This window comes from Chiroxiphia lanceolata, chromosome 1, assembly GCF_009829145.1.
Source record: "Chiroxiphia lanceolata isolate bChiLan1 chromosome 1, bChiLan1.pri, whole genome shotgun sequence".
NCBI lineage: Eukaryota > Metazoa > Chordata > Aves > Passeriformes > Pipridae > Chiroxiphia > Chiroxiphia lanceolata.
The window spans coordinates 103,713,669-103,737,288 of NC_045637.1; the positions used below are offsets into that span (position 1 = coordinate 103,713,669).

General features: G+C 38.9%; 1 protein-coding gene across 6 annotated transcripts in view; it reads right to left on the reverse strand.

The window, feature by feature from the left end:
* TPK1 (thiamin pyrophosphokinase 1) overlaps positions 1-23,620 on the reverse strand; it is a 300,163-nt gene that overhangs the window by 206,534 nt on the left and 70,009 nt on the right. For 4 of the 6 annotated variants that reach the window (XM_032700141.1, XM_032700088.1, XM_032700105.1 and 1 more), the window contains exon 3: positions 17,872-17,931. The exons of the other annotated variants lie outside the window; for them this stretch is intronic. In XM_032700141.1, coding sequence (XP_032556032.1) covers positions 17,872-17,931 — 60 coding nt within the window. The remainder of the gene's footprint in view (positions 1-17,871; positions 17,932-23,620) is intronic. 6 annotated transcript variants of the gene reach the window in all.

Below are 23,620 nucleotides of genomic sequence, written 5' to 3' on the forward strand. Positions count from 1 at the left end.
ATTTACTATTTCATGGCAGCATTAAACCAGTCTTTTTAGTAGTTTTACCATTTAGAAATACCTTTATTCTCCCCTTTTGTCTAGTTGCATGGACATTTTTAAAAAGCAGCCCTTAAAAGCAAAACTAGATTTTGTTACTGCAATTGCCATAATATCAGAAATATGCCTTGTGGGTGGCCAAGGGATGTTTAATGTTCTTGTGACATGGTTCATAGCAGCTTGGTCCATGTCCCAACCTGACTAGAGCTCCACAATAAAGTTAGCAGTGCTAAATGTAATTCTCCTGCAAGTAAGTTGTGTGAAGTTTCCAAGGTGTCCTACCATTAGAAAAGATTCAGCTTCAGTTCATGTGAATCCACATAGCTACAGCTATCTAAAATCCCACTGCCAAGAGGTGCACTTTTTGTTCATGCTTATGTCCTCAGCCTTCATTTTTAAGCCATCTGTTATCGCACCAAAATCCAAAGGATTTTTATCTAAGACAGAATGTTCAAACCTGTGAAAGTGAAAAGACACCTGAATAGTCCATGAATATGTATCTCCAAGATACCTGCCTAGACTGAAAAGCCAGATTCAGAAGGACTAGCAAGGTATAAGAGGCTACAGAAACATAATTTCTTCTTTTCACAAAATCATCTTAAAATATCCATTTAAAAAATCGTTCATCTCAACTCTATTTGTAAATATACATAATCTGTATCAAAAGCTACTATACCCTTTATGATATGAACATCAGAGTGTGTGGTCTTTAGTATCACCTATGGTATCTTTTTTTAGTGAGGTTTTTATGTTATTTATGTTCAGTTGAGATCAGTTACTTCATCTGTGCCTTCTGCGCACACTCACTAGTCTTCCCAGCAAGCATATAGACTCAATATTAACTCAAATTAAATGCTTTTCTCACAGAACTGTTAAAGCTGGTGTCATAACTAGGCTACATAAATGGCACTGTGAACCAGAAGTCAAGAAGCACCAGAAATCGCTCCTTGAGAACACGCATTTTTGAGATACTACAAATTGAGCAATTTCTTTTAGTCTTTAAGCTGCATTATAATGATACTGCACCTCAGGTTCAGGAGAGTTGGATCAGTAAAATAATTTTAAAACAAGCAAGTTATTACAAAATTGAAGGCTACTGGAAAATAAAATTATATGTTAGAAATTTTGTTTGAGAAACTTTCCTTTGCCTTTCAACTTAAACTGAGTAATGGAAAACACTACACTTTGTGTCTTTTGAGTGCAAAGCTAAACAGTAATATCTGGGAAACAGCCAGAATCAAACTTTAACCAAAATTTCCAATTTCTTCTGATAAGCTAAGCTATAGAGTTCATTATTTGGACCAAGCTGCAGGATACAACTGGATAAAGGAAGAGCCAAATTCATCCAATTCCACCTACTCCCTACTCAACACAAATATTTTGCAAGCCTCAAATTATCCACGTGTGGTACTCCTATAGTGCTCCTAGATTTCACAGGAATGCCTTCGAAACTCCCTTTCTACTCTCTAACATTCAGCTCACCCTGAGTCTCTCTTGTCAAACTACTGTTAACGTAGAAGGAAAATACAATTTACATCTCACTCCTACTAATCAAATCTGAATAAATAAAAAGACATCTTTTAATCATTAGTCTGAAACAAGAATGACAGTAATACAGACACAGAGGAAGACGAAGTAAATAATTTTATTTTTGGTTTTTTTTTTTTCCCTACCCCTAACTTTAGGGAGATTATTAAAATCCACTTTCCCCTGCCATTTGAGAATTATGTGGTAATCCCAAACACATGAAAATAAATTCTTTATTCCACCTCCTCTTCCTCTATGCTCTCTGCATTTATGGTGGTTATAATTTTGCTACTCATAGAGAGTGATGGAGAATACAGTCCAAATGCAGCAAAGTCAGCATTAACTAATAAAAGGAAATCTCATCACAGAAGGGAAAAGTTATCAGCAAGCTTAAAACCCATCTGAAATTAACACACAAATCCACTTCCCAGTAGCCCCACGGTACGTTCAAAGCCAATTCCCTCGAGGAGTGCTCAACTCAGAAAAGGGGATAAGGGAAAACACGAGGTAGAAATAAGTAAGGTGAGAGAATCTCTATGTGTACATTTATGCACATAAATTTTTATTATTAGCAAAGTCACTGAGCAAGCAAATTCCTGTGGATTTAAATATATTGCTTTAACATGTTATTTCTTGTGAATTTTAAATGTACAATTTCTACCACAGCTTTCAAGTCATTAACTTAATATAAGATTCTGAGGGAAGAAAAAAAAAAAACCAAAACATATATTAAGTAATTTTTTAACAGAACTAGATCAAGTAGAGCTTTACTGAACACCCATTCCAAAAGAAAAAAAGGATAATCCAGACAAGTTTATCAATCACAAATTACTTTCAAAGTGAAAGAAAATGGAAATTATTCTTTCACAGTTCATGTAGATCTACCAGCATATTTTATTATCATCTGTATCAGGACCTTCTACTTGAATTCTGATACCCCCTTCTTTGGCAGGGTAAGTCTTTTGAATCTACTAGAATCTTTAGTGAGTGTGCTAAATAAGCCAACAAAACCAAATAAAACTTCACCAAGCCAAGTTCTGCACTTTTTATTTATATATGTACATAAAAATTGATTCTATGCATATTAACATTGTATATACAATATACACTACTAAATTAAAATAAAATATTTTTAGCATTCTTTCTAACAAGAGAAAAACCTTTTTATATTTATGTAAACTTCCTTTGGAAGCTGAAACAGATATTTATTGTCAACACCATCTTTTGAACAGCAAACGCTGTTTCAGAAATATTTTGATTAATATTTTAGGTATATGGATCTTGATATTAACTGTGGTAAAATTCAACACAATAGATTACGCTAACCTATTTGAGAAACATTAGAATAGCAGTATTTATTTATGAGGCAATAAAATGAGTGGGGAAAAAAATAAAAGCTCTCAAATGAAAGATCTGCTCTTTCAACAATGTTCCTGACAAATATTTTTGAATCATACATAGTCAGTGGGGTGGTTAAACTCACTAATGTGATGCCCATCCACAAGAAGGACTAGGAGGAGGATTTAGGAAACTACAGGCCAGTCAGCCTGACCTTAGCACCCAGCAAAGTTATGGAGCAGATCATCTTGAGTGTGATCACATGGCACATACAGGATAACCTGGGAATCAGACGCAACCAACACGGGTGTAGGAAGGACAGGTACTGTCTCACCAATACGATCTCCTTTTATGACCAGGTGACCCACCTAGCAGATAAGGGAAAGGTGGATGTTGTCTACCTGGACTTCAGCAAAGCCTTTGATGCTGTCTCCCATGGGGCATTCTCCTGGAAAAGCTGGCAGCCCACGGCTTAGGCAGGTGCACTCTGTGCTAGGTTAAGAACTGGCTGGAGGGCCAGAAAGTGGTGGTGAATGGTGCCACATTCAGTTGGTGGCCGGTCACTAGAGGTGTCCTCCAGGGATCAGTGTTGGGCCCAGTTCTGTTTAATATCTTTACTGATGATTTGGACAAGGGGAGCGAGTGTAAATTCATGGATGACACAAAGTTGACCAGCTGGAGGGCAGGAAGGCTCTGCAAAGGGATCTGGACAGGCTACAAAGATGGGCCAAAACCAACAGTAGGAGGTTCAGCAAGGCCAAGTGCCAGGTCTACATTTCAGCCACAACAATCTCATGAAGCACTACAGGCTGAGAGCAGAGTGGCTGGAAAATGGCCTAACAGAAAAGGACCTGGGGATGTTGGTCGACAGCCAGATGAACATGAGCCAGGAGTGTGTCCAGGTGACCAAGAAGGCCAATGTCATCCAATGTCATCCTGGCTTGTATCAAAAACAGTGTTGCCAGCAGGACTAGGTTAGTGATTGTCCCCCTGTACTTGGGACTGGTGAGGCTGCAGCTAAAGTTCTGTGTCCAGCAGCACTGGGGTACTTCCCTACCCTCTGGGCCCCTCTCTACAAGAAGGACCTTGAGGTGCTGAAGCGTGTCCAGAGAAGGGCACTGAAGCTGGGGAGCGGCCTAGAGAGTAAGTGATATGAGGCCCAGATGAGGTTGTTTAGCCTGGAGAAAAGGATTCTCAGAGAGGACCTTATCGCTCTCTACAACTACCTCAAAGTAGGCTGTAGCAAGGTGGGGGTCAGTCTGTTCTACAAAGCCACCAGTGACTAGAGGACATAGCTTCAAGCTGCACTAGGGAAGTTCGGGCTGGACATCAGGAGGAATTTCTTCATGGAAAGGGTTGTTAAACATTGGAATGGACTGCCCAGGCAGATGGTGAGGTCACCATCACTGGAGGCATTCAAGAAATGACTGGATGTGGCACTTAGTGCCATGGTCTAGTTGACAAGGTGGTGATTGGTCAAAGGTTGGACTCTATGCCAAACTCTATGCTAAACGATTCTGTGATCAAGCTTTTTTAAGGTTGTTAAAAAGTATTTTATATCACGAGTGTGAAGAGCATCCCACACAGAGCAGTCAGAAACAGGGCGCTGTGGTTTCACCAAAACAACAGACATTTCTGCATAACACAAGGTAGCAGGACTGAGTTAAAGGTGCACAGCTCCAAAGGGGAGCGAAATGCAGTAAAGCATTAACAAAATGCCACCACCATGAAGTCAAATTCAGGTCAGATCTTGAAAATCATTCACAGCAGTAATGCTTGAACACATGCAGAGCCTTGTGGAAGCCTCCTTGGGGGATGTAAGTACAGACTTCTGCTTTGGTTCAGAACTAACACACTGCCCAGAGCACACTGGCACAGAGGCTGAGTACCCAACACAGGTTCCCAGATGAGGGCACAAAATACTCCAGTACCTAAGCAAGCACAATCTCACACTTGGCCATACACATCAAACAAATGCCATCTTTAATTAAGGTCATGCCAGAGAAGCAACACAAAGTCATTTGCATGCTCTCCAGCAAGCTTAGATGAGCTATGCTCTTCCCATCTGTGATTCGGAAACAAGTGACAAGAATAAAAAAAGAACATCTATTATTGAGTTCAATAAAAACACATGAATGAACATAGCTCCAAGAGCCTCTTGCTGACTTTCAAGCAGGTATTTTTTTATGAGCCATCATGCCTGTTTAGGAAACTGAGTGTTTGTTGGTATTATTAAAAAAATAAATATATATCACCATAACTCCAAAACAAACCCTAGGAAGCCAAAACCTTTGCCATGCAGCCCAAAAGGATATTCTTACTGGGTGCCAAGGGCAAAGGTAGCACAGTAAAGTCCTAAGCATCACCCGTTTTTTCCCAGTTCTGCTGCCCCAACCACACAGTTAATATTTTGATGCTGGTACTCTGTAATGTAGATGTGTTCACACATCTTTTCCAATCTTTTCCTTACTTTCCCTCTTCCCTCTCCATCATTCAATTCTGTGTCATGAACGTTTTTTTGTTTGTATGAGCATATAGCAAGTGAACTGAGCAGACGTTGTCCATTAAACTGAAGTCAATTTGGAGAGAAATGCAGAAGGTTAATTAACTGCTAATGATTTTGGCATTTGTTTAGGTTAGTCCCTAAACTTAATTTATTGATGTGACAGTATATCAATGTGCCATGGTTTATAAAAAACACTTGACAAGCAAAAAAGTTGGTCATGCAACATTTCAGAGTTGCACACTGATAAAAACTGTTTTAAAGGAACACTCTCAGATTATAAACATGAATTTCACACCTGAAACAGCATATCAGAGGAGACTTGCTCCAAGAACCAGATAAGCCTAACAGAGCCACAGAGTATTCTTCTCTGTCAGCAAAGTGTAAGTGCTTAAGTTCCTAAATAGGGGTCTAGAAACTTCATTCTGCCACTTCCAAAGCCCTCTCTGAGATTATTTCACGGCATGCCCTGATGCGGTGTTTTTTCATAGCTGCAGGTAACAGAGACATGCAAAATCGATACAGATTTGAATGAAAACTGCTCTTTCAATGAGTACAATGTAAGCTATGGCACAGACGGAACAACCCAGTAAATTTACTTCAAGTTAACTTTCATGTAAGAAATTAAAGCCAACTGTGACAACAGCATGCGAGGGTAAATAAATCCATGATTCTCAACCACTTTCAGTCACAAGTCAATCTTTCAGGCTGAAGCACCTGAGCACAGTCAGGTCAGGCTTCTCAGAAGCGCGAGTACAAATCACAGCATGAGTCAAGGAAACCACTTCTTGCTGCTGAGGTGGGAAGGCAAAATGGCATGACTTGGATGAAAACCTGAAAGTTGGCTTTGCATAGCATTTAGGATTTTGAACAAAAACAAAAATTAAGATCCATGGAGTTTACTCCACAAAGGAATAGAGGTACTTTCCTACCAGCTTCAGACTTAGTATGTGTACTTTCTGCCCACAGAAGTCAAAGCTGAGATATACAGGTAACACAGTGGTGCTCAACACCACAGGGGGAGATGGAATTGCAGTGCCATTGATTTATGCACCAAAATCTTAATTAGGCTTCTAAACAAGAGCCTTTTGGGATTCCAGCAGAAAATGATGGTACCTGTGAACATCTCCTATGCTAAAGGACATGCAGAAGGAATATAGGAGATATACAGCCTCAGATAGAAGCATCTGTCTGACCACAGCCCTTTTCTTGCTCTAATATCAATATTGCAACTCTAAAAGGACCAACAGTCAGTCATGAATCCCATAGTCAGGATATTCAGAACAAACCAAAAAAAAAAACCTTGGCACATTTTTAGCAGACTATCTGCAGTTCAAATGCAGAACTCAGGGTAAGAAAAAGACCGAGATTGTAATCAGCACTTATTGCAGTACTCCAGTGGACCTGAATAAAAGATAATTAAGTTAATAGTGAACTTTCACCCAAATCAGGTCTGTTCATCATTAACAGTCTGCAACCATGACAAAGGTAAATGGAAGATGATGATAGGAAATCATTCAGGAAAGCACTTCAAAAATAGTCCTATTGGTACAGAGAACATCATGTTGCTATGCTGCCACATTATATATAGTACATAAATTCCAAGCAGATATATTCAAAGAAGTGTGGATGCTTATCCAATGCCTTGAATCAAGAGGTACAATAAATATAAGATTAATGACTTTTGTTGCTGGGAGAAGACCCTCAGAGAAGATCCTAAATAGTAATAACAAATGACTGCCATTTAATATGCACTGTTATGTAGTAATATTATCCTTGAAATGACACATTTGTAAAAGACCTTAATATATACCATGCAACAAACAAGTCCTCATTGGCCAGATACTTGTAAAGGATTAACACAGTACCAAAAGCAGTACAGGGGTTGAACAGATTCCAGTTCTCATTTCATTCTGTTGTATCCCAAGGCAACTCTCTGGAAGAGATTCAGCTACTTCTTTCACACTTCAGGTTTCTACCTGTCAGCCACAGCAGCTTCAGTGTTGCTCCTCTGTTAAGAGTGATACTGTGCTACGCATACACTGACTGTGCAGCCACAGTCACATGTTCCCCCAGCTGCAAAGGAAACAGTGGTGTCTGCTTAAACTAAATTGTTAGGTCATCCTGAAAATAAGCTGAACACCTGCTTGCTCCTGTCTTCAGAGTGAGAGGCAGAGTCACTGAGGAATCACTGCCATATTCAGTCCCAGCATCCCTTAACTCCCTCAGACATACAAGGATGATGCATCTTGTGACATTCTGCATAGAGAATGTGTGGTTTTGCTTGTCAGATGAATGCAGGATTTTGCCTGAGACAATCAGGAATAGACCTCACACATCACCACTCCCCCATCATCTGAATGACAAATGGTTGCAAAACTTTATTTCTCATCCTTCTCAGTGCCCCATAATCTACAGCTACCCAAACCAAACCAACATCTGGCTGTTCTGTGACACTTTCCTTCCCATCTCACACAGGACATGTGTGAGTGAAACAGAGCTGCAAACCCAGAGCACAGCAACCACTTCTTGTTCCCTTCTGAAAAAAAAAAAAGGTTGCTTTTAAAATTCACATCCTCTCCTATGCCAGCTGTACCTGGTAATTTCTCTCCCTAAGAGAAGTCCCTGAGGTTTTCACATCAGGCTTTTACACGTTGTTATAACATGGTCTAACTTAGCCTCTCAATTACACCCCGTGTGCTCCCAAGGTTCATGACACACTGTAGTAGTGGACAATAATATGTCAAAAGAAAGCATAATATAAAAAAGGAGAAAGTGCTTTGCTTGCAGATTTCAGACATTATTGGATATGCCTTATTGATTCAGCCATGCACAGCTCTGAGCTGTTATCAGACAGCTCTAGGAATGCAGCCACTCAAGGCCAACACCATAGAAATGGCAAATATAGAAGCTGGAAGATCTTTTTGCCATTTTGAAAATCCTTCAATTCAAAACTCCATCTTTCTATTTGCTACAAGCTTATTTTGAAATCCAAAAGTCATTTTTCACTTGCTGCTCCTGCCTCTCTCCCCCTTTTGATCGCTGCACAGCAATAGCACTGCAGATCCATTGTTCTCAAAGGAGTAAGGTAGTGCCTCTTTCTCCTTGGACCTACAGCAACAGCCAGCTCCTTTTGAGCTTTCATTTAAAGATAAATGAACAAAAAAAGCCCCCAAAATACTTCAAAACAAAACCCTCACAAATCTTGAGGAGGTAAATTAAAAGCAGTTTGATTTATCTTCTTCACTACTGCTTTGACTACTAGTAAAACTACCTCCTTGCAAAGTGATGAAAAGCACAGGAAGAAGGCTGTGGCAGAAATACACAGCCCACTTTTGAAGTTTAGTCAGCTGAGGAAAAACTGGCAGCCACGCTCCAGAAGTAAGTAATATGGCTTTTCTCCCCACACTCACCTAGCTTCCACGCATATTTACTTTCACCTTAAAAACTTAAATCTCAAATGTTTAAGAAAAAAAAAGCCCAACAAATTCACTCTTAACTGTAAGTGAAATCAAAACTTCAGACATGGCCAGCCAGCTGAAGCTCTGCTTGAGGGAGGAAAACAGATACTTGAGACTGCCTCAGCAATTCATATCTGTACTTCACACTGTGATGAGAATGAAAACATATCACCCCTAAGGTATATCCCTTGACAGCATAACACTGACATATACTATCACTTGCTAGAAATTAGTCATACTATACTTCTGTGCTACCATGCCCTCCGGACTCCTGTACCTTCACCAGATCCACAACAGAAATTGCGAGCAGAAATCAGGAGTCATCAGACTCCTGTCAGTGTTGCAGAATGGACATGAAGAAAAAGGAGAAGCCTGCAGAGAGGTGTGTGAGACCACAGCTCAAGAAAGTTTGTTAATTGTCAAAGCTCTGCTGGCTCTGCAAGAGACCACCACATATAACTACAGTCTTCCCACCACAGCAAAAGGTTTAATCAATCACCATTCAGCTCTGCCAGTTTATTTAAAAAACAATATTAGCATACAGATAGTTAACCCAATTACCTTCTGATTTATTAGCAATTGCTATTGATTAGGATTTATTAGGATTTCTGTAGGTCCTTGAGAAGTAGTTTGAAATAGGGCAGAAAGCTTTAAAAGCATGTATTCCTTTTCTAATATATGAAAATAGCAACAAGAACATGCACAGAAAGCTTTAGGAGGGCTTAGATTGATAAGGGAGCAGAGGTAGGTGCAGAACTAGAAAACAAACATAGCCTGATTATAGAAGAGGCTGAGACTCTGCTATTCAATGAAGCTCTTTTTCTTAAAACTGACTGCTTATAATAATCTCTAATGAAACCTTTCCCTTGCCCCTATATTAATTTTTTTAAATGACACTCAACTCAAAGTTCGCTATTAATAATTTCTTGATAGGTACTAATCTTCCCTAATCAACACTAGCAGAGACCTACAATTTTCTAAGTGAGAGCCAATACTCGGAGCTTAAAGCTGGGGCTCTTCTGTCCCAGTTGTGAGAGCACTTAGTAGCCGCTGATCCTCTTGAAGTTATCATCCACCTAAATTATTGATCGAGACACTGGTATTTTTTTCACTCTCCTACTCTTCATATATCAAGTGAAGGCAGCCCAATGGCATGTTACAGATTTTGTTTTCTTACGTTTATGAAATATGAGCTGGCGCTTTTTGGGGAAGAGGTATTAACCCAAGTTGCTGAATGAATCGTAGACTCAAAATCACAGAATGGTTTGCGTTGAAAAGGGCCTTAAAGATCTTCCAGTTGCAACCCCCCTGCTATGGGCAGGGACACCTTCTACTAGATCAGGTTGCTCAAAGTCCCATCCAACCTGGCCTTGAACTTGTCCAGTGATAAAGCATCCACAACTTCTCTGAATAAACTGTTTCAATGCTTTATCATCGTCTGAGTAAAGCATTTCTTCCCAAAATCTAATCTAAACCTGCCCTCTTTCGTTTAAAACCATTGCCCCTTGTCCTGTCACTATCTGCCCTTATAAAAATTCCCTCTCCCTCCTTTATATAAGCCCCCTTAAAGTACTGGAAGGCCACAGTGAGGTCTCCCTGAAGCCTTCTCTTCTGCATGTTGAATGACATGGATTTTGAGTTGGGAGAAAGGGGAAGAGGAAGAAGACAGAGCTGGAATCCAGAGTTGAAGAGGCTCTTGCAGAGAAAGAGGGTAGCCAGTCCTCTTATTGCTCAAAATTGAAGAACACCATCTTCATTATCCCTTTTTATACTATGTCCAGCTAGAAAATGGGTTTACATGGTAACAGATATATATAAAAGCATGAAGAAAATATTCTCTGTGGGGCTTGCACTTTTGGCATATGCTTTACTGTCTTTAGTTCTTTCAGCTGCAAAAAATCAGGCACAGATACACAGGGGAGTAGCCATAGAAAACAGTAGTGCTCAAACCTTCATAGTATGTACTGTCATTCAAAGATTCTCAGTAGCAGGGGAAAAAAAATAAATTGGAGGAAAAGCTGCCAACGGGCTATGTATGCTTTACATCCAAAGTCAATGGTCATGCTTGAAGTGTCTCCTGACCCATCAGGAGAAGTGGTCATGTTTGCACACCAAATAGATTTTTCTCTTCAACAGGACCACATGACAGCCAGTAAAACAATTAATGCAGAGGCTGATAACTTAAGAACAACATATATGCGAGCTGGATAAAACAAGATGTCAACCAGAGATTCAGCTGTTACTGTTAACTAGTGATACTAATAAATGCTAATTATATATATACATATACATACATATTCAACCTCATGCTAACAATACAGCATTTCAAGCTCTAGGCACCTCATGGTGGAGGGTCTACGGGTACTTAACAAGACAAATGCAGCCTGTATCCAAGGACAGGAAGCCTTTAAGATGCTGATGTTTTTTCAGACAAGTGTTTCTTCCATGTTTGGCCCTGGTTTTGTCCTTGAGGATAACAAGTGTTGCTGTGTGTACTAGCAGGAACATGCAAGTTCTGCTTTTGCCCTCAGTACTGCAAGAAAAACATACAGATCCTCAAACCCAAGCATTTTTATGCATTGGAGCTGCCTTACTGACAGATGCTGGCTTTGATAACAGTTTTCGTAATTTTCCTCATTTCACTGCTGATGTTTTCTACCCCATGCCTTCTCCTCCGATAATTTTATACACCCATTTTGATAGTCCCTCAAAAGACATTAAAGAAGAATCAAAGTTTTATGTTCCCTCAGTATCATACATCCACTTGGGTCTTAGAAATAATCAGAGATGTTACACATCCAAATGCCAACATCTGTAACCAGTCCTGCTTCTTGCCAATCAGCCTCTACATGCTGTCAACATCTGTACCCAAAAGATAAACTCTAAAGTCAGCTCCAAGAATTGAGTACCTCCTTGTGTATTCCTGACAATAGGTGGAAGGGCAGTTACTCCAACATGCTCTCACATTTCAAACCCATGTACGGTTTCAAGTAAGAAATTGCCACTCATCTCCACTATTACAGAACTGCAGGGTCCTTTGGAATCAACTTTTCATTGAAAGCACTTGACACATTGGTTACTGTGCATGTAGCAAACATAAAATCTCCCTAGAATACAGCTTGGCTAAAGCACGATCCCCCAAAGCCAAACACCTTGTTCTTTGTATGTTCTGAAATGTCTTCCCAGCACTGCCAAACTTGAAACTCTCCTCACATCAGAAATTCCTAGAACATTGTCATTTGGAAACAAGGAAGAATATGCCTTTTTGTTGCTCACTGTCTATATATTTCAAATACCACTGAATACTTATGATCAAATCTTTTTTTACGAAGTCATCATGCAATGACAAAAGACCCTAGAATATTCCACTGAGAGAATTATGGAAAATATAAGCAAATGGAAGACAGTTTATGATTAAAGCACTCCAGTAATCTGAATTATAGAATCTAGATCTAATACTTGAAATAAACATTAACAAAGAAATGCACTGTCCTAGTCTCAGTATAAATGTTTGCTTTAATTTTGCCATGCTATTTACACTATGAATGTTTATATGTTGTTATAATTAAAATTTAGTGCCTGGCATAAATTAGGAGGTTTGAATTGATTTGATTATTCCTTATATCATTGTACATATCTTATTACATAGCTGGTTAGGATTTATTTACTTATTTAGTGTCTAGCTGAAAACGTGGGGACTAGCTCTGGAAGAGAAAGGCTCCAATTTTTGTTTGCTGCTGTTGGCTGTACTGCATAGTTTTCCCATGGATGCTCACATTTCCTGATGTTACTGTTTTTTATGCAATTTGTAAACTGAGATTATATGAATGGTATCAGTGAAGAATCAGGTAATCAATTCAGTTTGCCTATATTCTTAAGTTGGGAGTGGGAGGAAGATGTCTGTAGTCTTCTGCTTCTATTACAATGAGAACCTGCATACTTGCCTTCTGTCACTTGAGAAACATTAAAAAGTATTTTCACTCCATCTTTTCTATGTTGCATTTCCTGCAGAATGGACCATTTGAGTTAACACGACATCTTTAAGCCAGAAATTTTTTACCTGAGATCCTTTAAATTTGCTTCCTACACAAATCAGACTGGCTCAGTCACCCACTACATTTCTGTTAAATCTCAAACTCACTTATTCATCACTGGCTTTTTATATAGCTAGCTGTGATTTAGTCCTTTTGTACAGCCATTAAGATGTCCCTATAAAGAACACAACATAAGTGGAAGCAATAGGATATTATCACACTGTGCAACTCCCTCCATCAGTTTATGTGCTGAATATGAATTTGGAAACTCCCATGAACTTTAATAGGCACTGTGTACACAAACATCCTCTGTCCTGCTAAGATATTTAGCCTCCTTAAATCACAAAGGTATAAATCACCTCCTTAAGCCACAGACAACACAGAGAACTCAGTTCTCTGCAATTAGTGGAATTTGTATTTCCTACTCAACTTTACGTAGATGGCTCACAAAAGTGATGGTAGATGAAACCAGCTAGAAGTGGTGAGCTTTATGCATGTTCAGCAAACAGACTGTAGTCCCACCTTTGATATAAAATGTGATTAATTTATGTATGAATGCATATTTTGATACTGTGCACATTAAGCATCCATTTCTGACGTCTGGCTTCACTTATTTTTTAGGAGGGAGGGGAGTCCTCAACACTCAATAACATTAGTGAAGAAGTACTAAGACTTTTTGCACTGCTACCAAGAAAGCAAGTGAAATAATTGCCAAACAACAGCAATAATGTTCTACTAGCTGAATTAGTTACTAGAATAAGAAGGAAGAACTAGCATTAATCATTCTTGCACTACTACACTTTGGCCTGTTTAGTAGATACACAACAAATTCCTTTCCCTTCTCCATTTCTCTCCTTCAACCCATATATTTATTTCAAAAGAGTTTATTAATTGCAGATTAGGTTTTGTCATTCTTGTGAGTCTTGGTCTATTCAATGATAACACTTAACATACATTCAGCATTCACTTACATACACAAAATGTATGTAAGCTAAACCGAGATATTTGAAAAGCAGTTGCATTTACACAAATCCCTACTCACTGCTCTGGCTAAGGTCTCTTCTGCATTGCCAGAGAACAAGGGCAATTGATTGATTTATATACCACTTTCAGATCCTCTTATGACTAGGCAAAATGCTGTAGATGAGTCCGAGTGCAAGTAAAAAAAAAAGTCTTGACTGAAAATTCTCCTATGGTTTTGAGTCTGGAAGCTGTGGTATCTTGATAACCTTGATAAAATTACTATATTGCAAAGTTCCAACTTTGCAGATGCTATTCAGTGAGTCTAAAAAGAATCTTTCATTCACAAAGCCTACATGTACTAACATCTTCCTGGACAGTTCCTTATCACCACATATACAGTCACTATAAGCAGATGCTTTCCTCCAATGCTTCAGTAACGTTTCTAGTATTAGGTGGGACATATCACTTTTTTGAGAACTAGTAGGGCTAACATGATGCTGTTTCAGTCACAGCATCAGCTGTTCACTGTTTAAGTCCAGCCTCACTGCTGTTCAGTTTACACCACACCATCAGGAAAAGGTGGACACAGTCTTCTTAAAGATGAAAAACTCCCTCAGGACTGACAGGCTTATTGCTGCACACATACAGGTGTGTGATACCTGTTAGTGAAGCACAGCTTTGCCAACTCTATGGGAATCAAGACTCCTTTAGAGGTTGAATTTCCAGCTGTATCTGCCTTCAACAGATTCAAAACCCAATCCTCAACAGGGGAGTAAGATCTATTATCTTTTTAAATTTGGAAGACTCACAATGGAGACTGAAGGAGGAGAAGGAAAGATAAGAGCTCTTTAGGGGTCTGGCTTCCAGGAAGGTCAGAGCAAAGAGACATACCCAGCATTAGCAATGCAAAGCACTCAACTCCAGAAGTCACTTCTCTCACTGATCTGCACTTAACAATCTTCTGCAATCATCCCAGGGAACATCTACTCGTTCACTGCCTTGCCTAAGATCTACAGCTTGAGAGCATGGCTGTTCATAAGCAGAGTGGAGTGAATTACAAAAGAGTGATTTTCTACTACTTCTTGGTTTTGTTATCTGTGTTTTTTTCATTCAAAGCAAGAACATCAGGAAATCCAGGAAGAGTCCCATTCCCTCTTGCTCTGTAGCTCTGAGGGGTACAAGTGCTGCACTGCGAGTGCAGCATATCTGATGGCACACTCTTAATACGTTCTGCCAAATTCAGCCACTGAATGGAAGTGCTAGGGCACATTCAAACTATAATAGAGGACAGTGAAAGTGAGCCAAGAGGTGTTATAAAAAAAGTTCCATCTGAGACACTCCAGTGGGCAATAGCAAATTTTAAGGTCCTGTCCATTAAATGGCCACCAAAGGAGCAATCTCTGATACACACAGAATATTAAGTTGGCATGATTTTTATATATACAGGCAATTAATAAATCTTTGAACAGAGTTCTTAGGGTAGCACACAAGTGTTTTGTTCTTTCACATTCAAACCCCTAGTGAGCCCTGCAATCTCACCTGGACCCCCAGAAGAAAATTTAACCCTCAGAATAAATGCCAGCACAAAAGACAGAGAGTAACCACATCCCATACTTTCTACTATGGTAGTAGGTCACTAGTAGAAGAAATTGATACATGAATGAAAAACCTTCTTTCATTAAAAAAAAAAAAGAAAAAAAAAGAAAAAAAAAGGCAATTTTACTCCTAGGATTAGTTTTAGTTAAAACTACAGAAGCACAACAGTGCACACCATATCAAGGTATTTCCTGTACTATGATTGGCTTCAGTCTCTCTATTCTCTATGCCCTAGCTTTAGTTCTCACTTTTGTTCATAGAATTAGAAAGAAAATGAGTAAGTAATCAGGGATATCATCAATTTCTTTTTTCTTTTTTTACTACAAGGTTTGGTTTTGCTAATGAAGCCTTTTTTACACTGGAGAGGAATAAATCAGATAATGTACAATAACAGGCAACAATATCTAAAAGCCTACATTACTGTACTCAATTATATTATTTTGTCCTACCTTCCATTACAATCTTCTGCTATGGGTTTTAATTATTTCCAGCAAACACTAATGAGATCATAGACCATAAAAAAAAAACCAGCGTGTGCAAGACTCACTAAAAGATGGATCAGTCTTCTTTTAGATTAGAAAGGTTTTAAAAGGGAGCTTTCCCCTCCATCTCTGGAACAGAAATCTTTTCCTTAATTTTCTTCTAAAGGGAACATGCACATAATCGTTAGGGGGTTTTGTTGCCATTAGTTAGGTTACAAAAAACTTCATTACAAAAAGAAAGATATTATGTTCTACCTTTACCCTGAGAGCAATGCTTCTTGGTAGCTAAAAAAAAATAATTCCTTTCTTCTGCCACTCTCTCTATCCACTTGCACTTAGCACACATTGATTTTCATCCCATCTTTTTAAAGGAGGGTCAGCCATCACAGCTCTGTTTTGTTTATTTTCATCAATATTGGTGTGAACATGTATAACACCTGAGAAAAAAAAAGGAGGGGCTGATCATTGACTGTTACAGAGAAGCATGGGGAGGAAAAATGGCAACCATGCAACACTGGTAGTTCTCTTAAGGAAGAAAACTTCCAAAATCTCTTTTCTGTGGCTAACAATCTTAGTGTTTTACACAAGGTGAGTTTTCTGGGGTCTAGTTGAAAGCTTATGCTATAATTTCAGTGAGATGCTGGGTCAGGAACTAGTGGGACCATCTTTCAACTAGCTACCTATATTCACAAAGCTTAGTGCACCTTATTATTTTTGATACTTTTATCCCTCTCTCAATATAAATACAAGTTAGTCAATTCAAAACTTGTTTTGAAAGAAGAACAGCACAATCACATATCCCTTATATGACATTACACGGATGTAAAAGGAACAGACAGAATATTCTACTAATTCTCAGCAGTTAAGACAAGCTGGCACAAAAAACTGCAACATCCTTCCCATGTATGAGTACACTGCACCTTGGCTTGTGCACCTTGACTAGTCTCAGGGAGTGAGGGTGTTTATGTGAAAAGATAAACTGCAGTGTGGTCAAGGGCTGGCTGTAGTTAATGTTTCGCAGTGTGCTATGACCAGAACAATCCAATGTTCACCTTAACTGCAATGTTTCTGGACAGTCAGCTTTGTAAGGATATCTCATCTTATTTAACAGACATATATCAGAAAGTTCTAACCACTATTCAGAAAATACCCACACTGCCAGGCATTTTAATTTTGCACTGGCATCCACCAATAATGCTCAATTAAGGATAAAGCCCTGTACCTGTAAATAAACCAGCTAGGTTCCTTAACAGCCTGTTCATTTGCTTGATTTCAGCTATCACTAGCCTGTCCCACATTGCAACTTTTATTTTGATGTTATTAAGAATCGTTTAAAATTTATTTTTGGCATTAAGCAACCATTAGCCAAAATAAAAGTATCTAAATTATTAGCTTTTCCAGGTCAGAGAAGCGTAACATCATTAAAAGGGGGGTATCTTGTAATTCTTGTCTTAGCTATGAGTCTTAGCTATGAGTCTTAGCTATTTTTCTTATTTGTTGATGGCTTAAATATATATATGTAGAAATTTCCCATGGCTATGAAGTTGCTCAGTAATGGAAATGACTTGGACCCACTGAAGAAGCACTTTAGAAAGCTGCTCAACAAAAGTATACCCCACAGGTGGATATGATACAGACTGCTAGTATATGAAGAACCTTATGCTACCCTGCCACAATATTGACCTAAGAGAAAATGTAGACGGAAACTGTACATTTCTATCCATTGAAATACATAGTTTTCTTAATATGGGGCAGCTCAAAATACCACTGACTTTGTAAGCAGATAAATTATTTTAAGTTAAAAATTTTCTAGGAGATCACTGCACTCCTTATTATGATACATGGAAGAGTGTCTGGACTATCCAGTGTATATACTTTACCAAGACATGTTTTACAAATGCAGGAATTTGATGTGCTATGTTAAATACCTGCACAGGCTCTGACTTGCCAGTGTTCCCACTCACAAGCTGCTGAAGTCACATAAGCACCTGCCAAAAAAAAAGCTGCAACTGACTCTTTACTTACAACACTAGTGCAACAGGGAATTGAAGTCTAAATTTGATCTGTTAACTCACAGCAGTCTTTTTGCATGATCAACCCTTAACCCAACCAGCCTGTCTTTCATTATCACCAGCACCATGTTCCTGTGTAAAATGACTGTCATCTATCAGCATCAGACAAGCTCATTTAATATTTTACCGAGTTAGTCCAGGTGCAGAAATAATCTATACACACTTTCTTCATCGTGGAGGTAAAGTAGATGCAAATTTGTGAATAATTATGGTTGCATAAATTATGGTTGCATATACTGCAACAAGATAACTATAAAAGCCCAATTAGTCCACTCATGATTTCCCTGTGGGAATCTGTTCATTTCTGGAAGTAAGACTGTGCTTCTTTCTTGAGGGTAAAAGCATTATCTTAAAGCTGGAACTAAAACTTGCACCCATTTTATAAATACCCTTCACAATGACATACTGATTGAGAAGCTACTAGCTAGTTGAAAAGCTGACTACATTCCTGAGAAGTCCACTTAAATCTGAATCACATCTTGTTCTCCAGTTATCAATTAAGATACAAGGATCTGACCTTAAGCAGAAGTCACAGCCACCTCTAGTGTAAGCATCCACTGACTGCTCAAGCATGATACCAATTTGTGAGGAAATTCTTGGTGAGTGAATGCAAGGTTCTCCAGGGAAAAACCTGAAACAGCCAGATATTAACTATTTACGAAGCATAATGTGAATAAAAGGGCCCTGTGTGAGAAAGAGTTGTATTGTCAGAAGCCAGGCTGAGAGCAAGCAGGGGATGTCAAAAATGGATGCTCTGGCAAACCTCTATGTGTCAGAGAGAAGGCAAGCAGAAAAAAACCCTGGGCTTACAATTATCAAGGGGACTAAAGGTTCAAATACATATGCTGACCCTGATTCATCCTGCCTAACTGATCCTAAAAATCTCTGCACAGCAGTCAGAAGAACAAGATAGGAGACTACTCAACAGGGTGAGTTGGGTCAGGACGTTAGTGTCGGCACTCCAAGTCACCTTTACGGAGGTGTCTCTGCATCTGCCTTCACCAGGAAGGACCCCTGGACAGATAATGCAGGTGCCTCAAATCCAATGGTGCTGAGAAGTGGTATTTTCAAGAACAGATCAGGGCTTCTGTAGCAGTAACACCCTTTGTGATTGCCATCATCACAAATGATCCTACTGCAACATAGAAGGGATAGCTCAGTAACACTGCATTACAGTAATTACAATAGCAAATTGGAAAAGATAAAGGGAATCACACTTGTGTTTAGTCTTGCTATGGTGTGACATGGCTGGATCAGCAAGGAAAATTTTTTAAAAACAAAACAGAATAAGGTTATTTTCACCCAATCTATTTTCTGGAGGGTGTAAGCATTATCTTAAAGCTGGAACCAAGCTCTCACCCATTGTAATAAATACCCTTCACAATGACATAGTGATTGAGAAGCTACTAGCTAGTTGAAAAGCTGACATTTATAGCACAGCCATTTCATCCTACAAGTTCTATAGCCCTGTTTCCCTAAGGTTGTTTTCTTTTCCATAGAGGCCCTTTCACCTCACACCATAACTTTGCTTCACATGAAAACACTAAACTAGGTACTTAATGTACTACTTCTCCCACAATCCCACCTGAGAAGGGATGGTAAGAATGACAAAAATGCAGCATTAGAACCAGCAGAATAAATGAGTTAAAGGATCACAGCATCCCTGTAAGTCAGTGCAACTTAACAACCAAGGAATCAGAAAGTCCTTTTTAAAAGACTTTCCCCTGTCAAAGACTGATGGTTTTTCTTCCTCATACAATAGCTGATACTGATATTGGACTTTTCCTTTTTTTTTCTGTGGACATCTTGTTCCCTCACTGTCAAACTTTCATCTTCCTGCAAAGGGCACTTGCTAGCATTTTCAGCATATTTCCTACTAAACTGCATTTATTAAACCAGCTGCCCCAAGGATAAAGCAAACCTCCCCATGTCTCCTCCCTTTTCCCAGAAGGTGTGTCACCAGTTCCTACCACAGAACTAACCTGTTACCTGAGGAAATCAGCTAGCCCTAACCCTCTTAAAGAGGTAATTTATCCTGCTGCAGACTCAAATCCTATCAACGTCCCATGTCACAAACTTGTGTTGGCAGAACAGGAGACCCAAAATGCTCCTTTGAGCACACCGGATCTTTTTTAGTAGAACAGAGAAGACTTCAGTCTGGTTTAAGCCAGACTTCTCAGGCTTACTTGCCTCAATAAAAATACAAAGTTCTAGCACTGCCTTTGATCTTCTTCATTCAAGGGAGATGATGTTTCCCTGCTATTTAAAATTCTTCATCCAGCTGTCCTTTCATTACTACTTTTGGACTGTGTTCTGTAATTACATTAGATGCTTGTTTATTCAAAACACCCACCATCTAAGCCTGCCTTTGTAACAAGCTGCCAGCTTGTCTTTCTGTTCAGCTGATTCCCATTATCTGGGCTCTCCGTCATCTGAATATATTTAGTCTCACCCAAGTAGTTTTGATTATCAAGATTCTACTATGGTCTAATTAGTGACATTTTTATTACTAATTTGTCACTCAGACATTTTCAGTCACATTAAAAATTTCTGCCAACTTCTCTGCAATTGCTGCACGTTCGCAGTCTTTTTCTTTTCACACAAGATCAGCTAAGCATTTTTATTTTGCTGGATCCTTGGAGACTTTTAAAGAAACAGTCAGGAAAAAAATCTTAATTAGTAGGAGACTTTTGAGCACCACAAAGAGGTGGTGCTCAGGGAACACAGCCCAAGGAACTGATATGTGGTATTCCACCTCTTAGAATAGGTTTGAATATCCCTGAGAAGGACATAAAACCCATTTGAAACCTTTAGGTTCTTTCCTTTTTGTTTCTAAAAGTAGTTGAATTAGGACACAGTGTTACACTTCCTCATGCTCATTCTACCAGTCAGCAGCAAGTCTGTGGTAAGTTCCTAAGAGTTCCAAATTTGCAGCCAGCTGTGCAGTGCCAGTCTCTGAGGAGCTGCAAGAGTATACCAAAATAAGGAGGGGTGAGGCTGGACTTGGTGAAAGTCTGCCAAACTCTACCTGAATCTCAGTGCTGCACATCTGAAGTAAATACAGAGATCAGAACAAAACTCTGCATGTTTGTCTCTCAAGCTCTTCACAATATGTCTGTCCTTTCAGCTGAATGGAAGATGAGGTTTACATCCATATATTCTACGACCTATCGCTCAGGCTGACCAAATTCAGGCCGTGTCACCACACTTCCTTTCACTAACCTCTGAAGTTAAGAAACAATATCAACAACCAGATTTAAATTCAAGGTGTAAGCCTTCCAGAATAGCACACATTGATGAAGGGAGACAATTTCTGGAGACACAATACAGCTACAAATGCTATTTAAAATCACTAACTCAATATTACACTTTTTTCAAACAAAATCTGTCCTGGACTTTAGAATGCAGCCATACATCACTTGCAAAGGGTTAATAAACAATGGCAATATGCAACTTATAGGCATAAACAGTATGTTTTATAATGGTTAATTACATAGATAGCTGCTATTATAAATAGTTCTGAAACAATCCATTAACCAGATGACTTTTAGTAAATCAAAATTTATTACTCTTTTATGAGCTACTTATAAAAATGCAACTTTCAGATAAAGAATGTGAAACAGATGAAGCAGTTGTCCATATCTGTTTTCCATTATAGCATCTTTGAGAGTAGGGTGATGGAGGGAAGAAATGAAGTGTCATTAACTCTGCACAGACAGCTCATCCTATTGGAAACTTCTCCCTTCTTCTCCTGGGGAAGGACAACTCTCGCATAGACTTCGCTGCTCTGGAGAGTAATGAGGTCTATTAGCAAGGGCAGTGAAGGTGGCTGAGGACAACACTTTCTAAAACTCTGACTGAAGTCAAGGAAACAACTACTGTTGACATAAGTAGGAATAGGAGTTCTGTCTCAAGTGCCTATGGCTGCACACAAAAGCTAATGATATAAAACATCTGAATAAATACCTTGGTATTATACATTAGTTTATTACTTACTTCCTCATGAATCTACTGAAAAGCATTAAAATTCTGAGTGAGACAAATATAATTTATTTGCAGCCCAAGCCATCAGTATTTGTTTACATTTCTAAAGATTTTACATCAGAGATTTGGACAGGATAAGTACAGCAGCCTATGCTTTCAGAGGCTATCCTCTAAACAGGAGCATAAGAGAGGGTTAACTTTCAAACATGTCAATAAAATCCATTTCACAAGTCTTATGGCCTAAATAACATCAGTGGGCAATGAACTGGAATTCACACTCATTTGGAACTTTAATAGATTATACTCCAACAGAAAGTTGGCAGATAAAAAAGCTGAGATTGAAAAATAGCTCTAACATTCAGGATTCATTTTACTGCATTCCTCCAAAGAACACTTATTCAAGGAAAGTACTACTTGGGAAAGTGTTGCTATGTGGAGTTTGTCTGGATGAGCTTCTTTGTTGAAACGTGAGACCCTACTACCTTGTAGGTTTGTGATTTATTCTCCTGAACAAATTGACACTGAGAATGGTATGCCAGCTTATCGTTCACAGTGCCTCACACTTTAAGGAGATAGACATTGAACCAAGATTTAATGAAGTTACAGAAAAGGTAACCAATAGTCACAGAAAAGCTAACCAGTGGTTTCAACACTTTGCAGTGTTTTGCCAACAAGGGCTCAAAGAATATTTATCCACCTCTGTTCTCTAAACATTAATAAATTGTACAAAAAAGGAAGACGACAGCGTTCAGTGTGCATTGCCACATAGCCATACATAACCTTCACAGCTGATAAAAGACTTTTGGCCTCTTGCCTTATCATAACCAACCTGTCCACGTAAGTCTTGAAAACCTAAACTTTGATGAACATCACTGCTTGACTAGATCTCAACAACAACTATGAACAAAAAGAAGACTTGCGCTGTATGAATACTCGCATCTTAGCATGACAGGATCTTTTCCCAGCTTTCATTTGTAAATGGGGAAAGAAAGTCTGGGGATCTGTTAGATGAACATGTACTTTTTACATGATTTGAACAGGATTTTCCAAAGAATCGAAGGCAATGAAACTTGTGAATTTTAAATGGCACAACTTCTCCAAGCTACTTTGAAAAAGCATCTGTTACACTCATTTATGCTCAAGTATATTGTAACTTCAACATTTCCCTTGGAATGCCCAAATATGCCATATATTCCCTGTGAAAACACAGTGTGTCAATCTTCACACTCAGCTTCCCTCAGCTGCTTCCAATAAGAATGCAGAATGCCTTTTCTAAACAAAATAAATCCATGCTACAGAATTAACAATAGACTGAAACAACATTCTGAACAAACAATTGCTTTAATACAAGTAAATGAATGGTTGGTTCTTGGTCTCTGGTGAACTCTGGGATAATTTGTTTATTTTAGCACTACATTTCAAATGCTGAGTGAACTGGAAGATATCCCAGAAATGGTTTAACGTTCATGTCATCACAGTATTGCTCAGAACATGTATGATTCAAACTTGACTGTGGTGCCAGGTCCTCCTTTCTACTGCTTCCCTCAATGTCTGGGAACACTTAGCACTTCAGAAAGACCACAGGCAGGGTATGTTCCTGCAGTAAGGTTTGAATCACAAT